General features: G+C 31.2%; 1 protein-coding gene across 2 annotated transcripts in view; it reads left to right on the top strand.

Annotated features, from left to right (window-relative positions):
• The first annotated feature begins 229 nt into the window (after positions 1 to 229).
• Positions 230 to 10,380, top strand: part of LOC132158104 (carboxypeptidase Q-like) — a 57,610-nt gene continuing 47,459 nt past the window's right edge. The window contains exons 1-4 of one of the 2 annotated variants that reach the window (XM_059567375.1): positions 230 to 391; positions 873 to 1,323; positions 1,396 to 1,603; positions 2,848 to 3,055. In XM_059567375.1, the coding sequence (XP_059423358.1) occupies positions 386 to 391; positions 873 to 1,323; positions 1,396 to 1,603; positions 2,848 to 3,055 (873 nt within the window). In that variant the 5' untranslated portion in view covers positions 230 to 385. The remainder of the gene's footprint in view (positions 392 to 872; positions 1,324 to 1,395; positions 1,604 to 2,847; positions 3,056 to 10,380) is intronic. The other variant, XM_059567376.1, reaches the window with a different exon arrangement.

Raw genomic sequence — 10,380 nt, 5'->3', positions numbered from 1 at the left:
TCATAAAATAATTGTCACATTGGGCTATTTAGCAAGAACAGTTTTAGTCTTATTTTATTTGTTTGGACATAATAATAATAATAATAATAATAATAATAAATATCCTAGAGATAACTATGTAAGGAATAAAAAAAAAATCATCTTGGTTAGCCTAACATATTTAGCCTACACCCTGATCTATAAATTAACACAAAAAACGTAAATTCCTTACAACTTAAGTCGTTAACCTTTGGCTTCATAAGAACTGCAACGGTTCGTGAGACATCGTTGTGGAAGATGTCTCGTGTTGGATACTAAACGCGTTTTGTCTTGATTGTCCCTTGGCGCTTGCCGTAGCCACATAATCGACCAATGTTTTCAAGGTATGTACAGTGTACTTTGAATCATGCCGGTAAATAATTTATAAATTTTAATACATTGCTGTTTACATTATGCATTAAAGTGTTTTAAAGATCGTTTCAAAAACCAAGCATAAGCCACTATGTAAATATATATATATTTTTCAAATAGCAAACAGTTTGTTGCATTTTTGGATTTCGTAAAACCAGCTGAGCTTGAATGTAACTTACCTTTATTATTATTAATACTGTATGTGCTAACATGAGCAAGTGATCAAATAAATGGCAGCGGCTTACATGTTTGGGCTTCAATGTATAAAATCTTTCATATCAAGAACGACTAGAAAAAACAACCTTGAAAAAATTGAAAACAGTTCCAGGAAACAATTTATGACCAGTTAAACTGCATTACTACCATAACAGAAATGTGTGTGTGAATAGCACATTTAATACTTCTCTATTGATAAATGGCAAATATTACTTTTTTAAAATACAGAAATGTTTGACTTTTTTTCCCTGTCATGTGCTTTTCAGATGACTGGCAATAAAAGCAGGCGTCTAAACTCCATCAGTCAGGTGCTGCTGACTCTTCTTATACTTAACTGTCTACAGTGTCACTCCAGGCCTCACAGTTACGACAGCAAACCGCTTTCAGAAATATCCAAAGAGATCTTTAAGTACTCTGACATCGCTCAGCGAATCATAAACCTAGCAGTACATGGAAAGGCTCAGAACCGTTCCTATGAGAGGCTGGCTGAGTTCACTGACACTATTGGAAACAGAGTCAGTGGCTCTAAGAACCTAGACCTGGCCATTAAGTACATGTACAATGCCCTGACACAGGACAGACTGGAGAATGTGCATCTAGAGCAAGTGAAGATCCCTCACTGGGTGCGCGGGGAGGAGAGCGCGGTGATGCTTCTACCGAGAAACCACACTTTAGCCATACTTGGGCTTGGTAGTAGTGTAGGTACTCCTCCAGGAGGTAAGTAGTCACCATTCATCTTTTAAATACCTGCACCTGCAAACATCTAACCAGCTTATATTCTTCTGGCAGGTTTAGAGGCAGAGGTAATGGTGGTGGAGTCTTTTGAAGAGCTCAAAAAGAAAGCGAGTGAGGCTAAAGGGAAAATTGTTGTGTATAACCAACCGTTTGTGAGCTATGGGGAGACCGTGGCCTATCGGGCTTCAGGGGCCTCAGAGGCTGCTAAAGCTGGAGCCGTGGCTTCACTTATCCGTTCAGTAACTCCATTCTCCATCAACAGGTCAGAACCATCACACTGTTGAATTAAAAGGACTGCTATTGTAAACTGAGCTAAAACTGGCTACTAACAGAACTTTGAATATAAAGTTGTCAACAAAAGAGGGACAAAAAATAGATCACTCCAGAGATAGTTTGTTTCTCAAATAATAAAGAAAAAATAAATACAATTACATAAAAAAAGGAAAAAATGAATAAACACTACCTAAAAAAATTACAATTTTACTTACATGCATACATAAAAAAACACTGCCAGTTTAACATTTGAAATAAGTTTTTTAACAAAGTGTCATATGCTCACCAAAGTTCCATTTATTTAATCTAAAATACAGTAAAACAGTAATATTGTGAGTTTAAAATGCAGTTTTCTATTTGAATGGATTTTCAAATTTAAGTTATTCCTATGATGGCAAAGCTGAATTTTCAGCAGCCATTACTTCCAATCATCAGTGTCGCATGATCCTTCAGAAATCATTCTAATATTTGGTGCTTTCTTATTATTATAAATGTTGAAACCAGTTGTGCTGTTAATATGTTGTGTAAAATGTGATAAACTATCATTTAAAAGTTTGGGGTAAATAAGATTTATGTATAATGTATATATATAACAGTTAATGGGAACACATATTCGCTATTAACTAAGAGTTTTCCCTCAATAAATTCCTAATTTGCTGCTTATTAATAGTTAGTAAGGTAGTTAGTTTAGGGATAAGGGATGTAGAATAAGGTCACGTAGAATAAGGCATTAATATATGCCTGATTAATACTAATAAATGGCTAATATGCTAGTAATATGCATGCTAATAAGCCCTATAATGAAGTGTTACCTAATTAATTAATACTTTTATCTAGTAGGATGCATTAAATTGATCCAAAGTGACAGTAAAGAAATGTATGATGTTACAAATAAATTAAAAACATTTGTATTTCAAATACTTGCTATTCTTTTTAACTTTCTATTTATCAAAGAATTCTGATAAAAGAAATGTATCATGGTTTCCACTAAAATATTAAGCAGCAAAAACAGTTTTCAACATTGATAATAATAAGAACCAATATTACAAATATAGCCCCATTAATAATTGATGATACTTGCTGAAAATTCAGATTTGCTATCAAAGGTTTAAATTGCATTAAAAAAAAAACGTAATTATTCTGCACTTTTGACCGGTATTGTATATTGTAACAATATGTATTATATAAAAAGCATATTTCTGAGTTTTAACCCACTCATGGTGTTGTTTTCAGCCCCCACACTGGCTGGCAGTGGTACCAGCCTGGAGTGCCTCAGATTCCCACTGCCTGCATCACTGTCGAGGATGCCCAGATGATGGCCAGGATGGTCCGCAGAGGCCAGAGGATTGTGGTGCGTCTGACTATGGGGGCCCAAACACTGCCAGATGTTGACTCCTACAACACTGTGGCTGAAATCACAGGCAGCAAGCATCCTGAACAGGTGGGTGAATTTAAATAAGCTATGTTGTACTGGTCTGACAAAAGACTCCTAATGATAATACCCTTGCTAGTATTACAAAGATTTTACAACTGGATGTTGAGTCTTGTAAATACAGTAAAGCTTGTTTTGTTTCAAGACTAATTGTCATCAAAATTCAACATGAAATCACATTTTAAGCCCATTTTACTTCTATAATAAGATGCAATTCAGCGTGAAATGTGATATTCAGTGAGGAAAAAATGTAGGACTTGAATTAATCCTGTGGGAAATTATTGGATTCAAACCAGTTTGCCTATTGGGAAATTACTGGCTTCACACCATGCTTTTAAAGACCTTTAATGATAATGCCCTTACAGTTATTACTAACGCCTGGCTGTTGACTTATGCACTCTTTTAAGCCCTATGTACTTGTACAGCTTGTTTTCCTTCAAGACTGATTTTCAGCCCATTTTACGTCCACTGTAAAATGCATTTCAGGGTAAAATGTGATATCCATTGAGGAAAAAACGTAGGAGTTGAATTTATCAATTGGAAGATTATTGGCTTATTCCAAGCCAGGTTTTAAAAACAGTGCCTAAATAGCTGCTTGACTATTGGTTAACATTAGCCAATTGCCTGCATGGCCTAGATGATGTCAGCCAAAAACTAAAGTTGCTTTACAAGCGGAGCAAGTTATTTATTTTGTAGAAAGATAATGAAGACACATTTTTTAAAACTTATTATTTATTAATTTATTTTGGAATAACGTGCACTAATGAATAACAAGCAGTAAGACTAGGATGTATTTAGTAAGTAAATAGGCTTCATTTTGATCTGATTCATTTGCCATTTAAAAAAGTGAAATTGTTTTCAAGATGCACATCAATAAGAATTCCATAGGAATCCAACCAATGACCTTGGTGTTATTATATTTGTGGTGGGAAAACATCAATTAACATCAAGTAACATCAAAACATCTCATCAAGTAATAATTGTGAGAATTATTTGTTATTCTATATTGCAAGTGAAATTCTCACATAAATGTTGGCTATTTCACTACACGTGTACATGTACTGTATGAATTAGTTCTTGGTCCTAGGGTAATCAATATGAGTTTTTTTTTTAAATGAGCAACCTTGAGTTATCAGCAAAAATCATGGACAAACCATATAAAAAAACACTACCAGTCAAATGTAACTGGACCATAAGATTTTAATGTTTTTTTTATGTTTTCATGTGTTACATTATGTTATAATGTTTTCAAATATTTTACATAGTAATATTGTGGAATATTTTATAATGTAAATACAATTAAAATTGTAAATATATTCAAGTAGTACGACACATTAATAAAAATAAAAAAACCTAGATTACGAGATTAAAGTTGTAATACTATGAGAATAAAGTCGAAATACTACGAGAATAAAGTCAAAATACTAAGAGAATAAAGTCAAAATGTTTCAAGAATAAAGTCGAAATACTATGAGAATAAAGTCGAAATGTTTCGAGAATAAAGTCGAAATGTTTTGAGAATAAAGTCGAAATACTATGAGAATAAAGTCGAAATACTATGCGAATAAAATCGAAATACTATGAGAATAAAGTCGAAATGTTTCGAGAATAAAGTCTAAATGTTTTGAGAATAAAGTCGAAATGTTTTGAGAATAAAGTCGAAATACTAGGAGAATAAAGTCGAAATACTATGAGAATAAAATCGAAATACTATGAGAATAAAGTCGAAATGTTTCGAGAATAAAGTCTAAATGTTTTGAGAATAAAGTCGAAATGTTTTGAGAATAAAGTCGAAATACTATGAGAATAAAGTCGAAATACTATGAGAATAAAATCGAAATACTATGAGAATAAAGTCGAAATGTTTCGAGAATAAAGTCTAAATGTTTTGAGAATAAAGTCGAAATGTTTTGAGAATAAAGTCGAAATACTAGGAGAATAAAGTCGAAATACTAGGAGAATAAAGTCGAAATGTTTCAAGAATAAAGTCGAAATACTATGAGAATAAAGTCGAAATGTTTCAAGAATAAAGTTGAAAATACTATGAGAATAAAGTCGAAATACTATGAGAATAAAGTCGAAATACTATGAGAATAAAGTCGAAATACTATGAGAATAAAGTCGAAACACTATGAGAATAAAGTCGAAATACTATGAGAATAAAGTCGAAATGTTTCGAGAATAAAGGCGAAATACTACGAGAATAAAGTCGAAATGTTTTGATGAGAATAAAGTCGAAATACTACGAGAATAAAGGCGAAATACTACGAGAATAAAGTCGAAATGTTTTGATGAGAATAAAGTCGAAATACTACGAGAATAAAGTCGAAATGTTTTGAGAATAAAGTCGAAATACTATGAGAATATAGTCGAAATGTGTTGAGAATAAAGTCGAAATGTTTCGAGAATAAAGTCGAAATACTATGAGAATAAAGTTGAAATGTTTCGAGAATAAAGTCGAAATACTATGAGAATAAAGTTGAAATGTTTTGAGAATAAAGTCGAAATACTACGAGAATAAAGTCGAAATGTTTTGAGAATAAAGTCGAAATACTATGAGAATAAAGTCGAAATGTTTCGAGAATAAAGTGGAAATGTTTTGAGAATAAAGTCGAAATACTATGAGAATAAAGTCGAAATGTTTCAAGAATAAAGTCGAAATACTATGAGAATAAAGTCGAAATGTTTCAAGAATAAAGTCGAAATACTACGAGAATAAAGTCGAAATGTTTCGAGAATAAAGTCGAAATACTATGAGAATAAAGTTGAAATGTTTCGAGAATAAAGTCTAAATGTTTTGAGAATAAAGTTGAAATGTTTTGAGAATAAAGTCGAAATGTTTCGAGTATAAAGTCGAAATACTACTAGAATAAAGTCGAAATGTTTCAAGAGTAAAGTCGAAATACTATGAAAATAAAGTCGAAATACTATGAGAATAAAGTCGATATGTTTCGAGAATAAAGTCGAAATACTATGAGAATAAAGTCAAAATGTTTCGAGAATAAAGTCGAAATACTACGAGAATAAAGTCGAAATGTTTTGAGAATAAAGTCGAAATACTATGAGAATAAAGTCGAAATGTTTCGAGAATAAAGTGGAAATGTTTTGAGAATAAAGTCGAAATACTATGAGAATAAAGTCGAAATGTTTCAAGAATAAAGTCGAAAAACTATGAGAATAAAGTCGAAATGTTTCAAGAATAAAGTCGAAATACTACGAGAATAAAGTCGAAATGTTTCAAGAATAAAGTCGAAATACTATGAGAATAAAGTTGAAATGTTTCGAGAATTAAGTCTAAATGTTTTGAGAATAAAGTCGAAATGTTTTGAGAATAAAGTCGAAATGTTTCGAGTATAAAGTCGAAATACTACTAGAATAAAGTCGAAATGTTTCAAGAATAAAGTCGAAATACTATGAAAATAAAGTCGAAATGTTTCGAGAATAAAGTCGAAATGTTTCGAGAATAAAGTCGAAATGTTTCGAGAATAAAGTCGAAATGTTTCGAGAATAAAGTCGAAATACTATGAGAATTAAGTCAAAATGTTTCAAGAATAAAGTCGAAATACTATGAGAATAATGAGAATGAACTATGAGAATAAAGTCGAAATGTTTCAAGAATAAAGTCGAAATACTACGAGAATAAAGTCGAAATGTTTCGAGAATAAAGTTGAAATGTTTTGAGAATAAAGTCGAAATGTTTTGAGAATAAAGTCGAAATGTTTTGAGAATAAAGTCGAAATGTTTCGAGTATAAAGTCGAAATACTATGAGAATAAAGTCGAAATGTTTCGAGAATAAAGTCGAATTACTACGAGAATAAAATCTAAATGTTTCGAGAATAAAGTCGAAATACTATGAGAATAAAGTCGAAATGTTTCGAGAATAAAGTCGAAATACTATGAGAATAAAGTCAAAATGTTTCAAGAATAAAGTCGAAATGTTTCGAGAATAAAGTCGAAATACTATGAGAATAAAGTCTAAATGTTTCAAGAATAAAGTCGAAATACTATGAGAATAAAGTCAAAATGTTTCGTCAATAAAGTCGAAATGTTTCGAGAATAAAGTCGAAATACTATGAGAATAAAGTCGAAATACTATGAGAATAAAGTCGAAATACTATGAGAATAAAGTCGAAATGTTTCAAGAATAAAGTCGAAATGTTTCGAGATTAAAGCGGAAATACTATGAGAATAAAGTCGAAATGTTTTGAGAATAAAGTCCAAATACTATGAGAATAAAGTCGAAATACTATGAGAATAAAGTCGAAATGTTTCGAGAATAAACTCGAAATTTTCAAGAGTGAAGTTGAAATGTTTCAAGAATAAAGTCAAAAAGGTTTGAGGATAAAGACAAAATGTTTCAAGAATTTAAATTGTATAAATTAAATTTATAATATTTTGAGAGTATATGCAAATGGAACCAGGAGAAGTTGCCTGGTCACTGGAATTTATTTGAATATTGTTGCATCCGAGCATGGGATCTTACTGGGATGAGGACCAGTCATCAACATCTTAATATCGAGAATATGGTATTAACAGACTGAACAGGAACAACTTAACATCAGCTCACACCGTAGCTCTCTTATTTAACCCTTTTTAATACTACAAATATATGTGCGATTATTAGCAGAAATCATACCATGTCTCATACTCGAAGGGACAGTATGCTTGGAAATAATATTTTGTGTCTTTGATTGCATTCATTATTTGTAGTGCGCCAGCCCCCCAATAGCAATAAGCTTTGTGCTTTTGGTACTTTTAATATAAAACAAGGTCTCAGCTTCCAAAATCAGTTTTATAGCTAAATGCAAACTAGCCTATGTGTCTTACAATAATGTGTTTTTCAAGCTCTTTAATGTGGCGTGACGGATCGCTGTATTCATGTAAATCAATTCATTAAATTAAACTGTTTTCTTTGTGAAAATTCCACCACCTACTCCACAAAAATGTCTGTGGCGGCCAACCTTTCATTCCTCACATGTATTCAATTATAAACTAAAATAAAACATTCTAAAGGTCGAAGTGAGCTCCAACTCCTTAACATAAGTTATATTGTTGTCTTTTCTGAGGTATGTAACATTAAGTGACTATTCACAAGCTGTTTTATTCATGGTATAATACAGTAATAGACATAATATTTAACGTTTTCCATTAATTATTTGTAGCGTGCCAGCCACCCAGTAATGGCATTCATTTTGTGCTTTGTTCCTTTTAATATAGCCTGCTCAGCTTTCAAGTTCTGTAAATTTTATCTTGAAATACAACTTATAAATGTGTTTTTCCTCTTTATAACAAATTTATAGCAAAATAGAAAAGTTAAGGAACATCGGAAGGCAAGAAAAAACAACAACTACAGTAACTTAATTTAATGAAACAAATGTCTCACTGTAATTGGAAAGATGACTGATTCAGATTCTGATTAAACTGAAGCGAATACAGCGATCTGCCACGTCACGCCACATTAAAGAGCGTGAAAAACAACATTATTGTAATAGACATAGACTATTGTTTGTATTTCGCTATAAAACTAACTATAAAAAAGTATCTCCCGGTGCTCCCAGTCCGGGTTATTTGCATGCGCAATAGATTAGAGTATACTCTCAAAACAAACTATTACATATAATACAAATATTAATATATAAACATTAATATATAAATATATAAATATAAATATATAAATATTAATATATAATTATTAATATATAATTATTAAATATTAAACATTAATAAATACCTATTAAATATTAATATATAAATATTAAATATGAATTAAAATATAACTTTAACCTTGTAGCCTAATGATTAATTATTGTAATTTCGACTTTATTCTCAACATATTTTTGATTTTATTCTAAAAACATTTAAACTTTTTAAAAGTAATTTAAACGTTATTCCCATAATATTTAGATTTTATTCCTGTAATTTCTACTTTATTCTCGAAATATTTCAACTTTATTCTCGTAGTATTTCGACTTTATTTTCATAATTTCGACTTTATTCTATAAATATTTAGACTTTACTCTCTTAAGATTTCAACATTATTCTCGCAATTTTAACTTTATTCCCATAATATTTCAACTTTATTCTCATAATTTAAATTTTATTATCGAAATATTTAGATTTTATTCTCATAGTATCTCGACTTTAATCTCATTTTATTCTCATAATTTTGATTTAATTAAAATATTTGATTTGATATATCTTGTTTTTAACTTTTTTTTACGAAAGCAGTTATTTTAAATAGTACAAATATTTCACAATATTACTGCTTTTGCATATTGTACTGTAGTGTACTGTATATAAGATTTTTCACACAGTGTTTCCTTTCATCAAACTCAGCAAACACTTTTTAGCTCTCACCTAAAGCAATGCCATATGTGTCATTCTCCAGAAAAATAAATAAATAAATAAAAACCTAGACCCAGTAAACACCTCTCTCATTAGCTAGTATGTGTCTGCATAGGAACTCATTTTCAAATATTGTATAAAATCCAACCTCAACATGTTTAATGCCACCCAAAATGTATATATATATTTTTTTTACTTCTTTCAGTTATTCCTAGGACGAATAAACTAGGAGCTATTACTAGGAGTAATAAAATGTAATAAAAAAAAAAGAAATTGTACAAAAGTTATTGATTATTCGTGATTTTCGTGAAAATGTTTGTCCACACAGGACCCATTTCACCTAGGGATTTTGATGAAAGCCTGCAGTTTATCAAATAACTGAATTATTATGTTTTCAGAAAGTATTCTAAGGGGCCATTCAAACGCATGTGTTATCACATTGAAAATTCAAGATGTTAGCAGTTTTTAAATGCTGTGTCATGTGCAAGACACTGCAAAAGACAAGTAAACGCATCTGTCAAACATATAGTGCATGCTTACATAGGAAATAATGAAAAAGTAGTTGTTTGCAAAAAATATGTTCTGTGCAAACTACCCTAAGAATTTGTTGTAGGGTTGATCATACAGAGTCAGACTGAGATGAATGTGATTGTCTCAATTCTCCATTTGCTCGCTTACAGAACCTAGAGAGCTGCCTCAGGTATTACAGCTGCCCTCCTCGCATAAAGCCCACTCTAAAGAAAGGAATCATAATTATGCTGCTTCCTGAGATACCTTGTCTTGGCCAAATTCTAGCTTAACACCAAGTTCAGTAACAAAATGCATCCAATATGGTGGCCAAAGTGAGAGAAATCCCAATTATAGATGTATTTCTTTCAGTACTAAAAATTTATCGGTAAAAATAGTTCATGAAGCTGCTGCCTAATCAGTCAGTTGGGAGGTTCCACCTCGGTTAGGATGCTGTCTTGGTTGACAGAAGCAGCTCTAT

This window comes from Carassius carassius, chromosome 15, assembly GCF_963082965.1.
Source record: "Carassius carassius chromosome 15, fCarCar2.1, whole genome shotgun sequence".
Taxonomy (NCBI): domain Eukaryota; kingdom Metazoa; phylum Chordata; class Actinopteri; order Cypriniformes; family Cyprinidae; genus Carassius; species Carassius carassius.
This window is presented reverse-complemented; position numbering and strand designations above follow the sequence as displayed.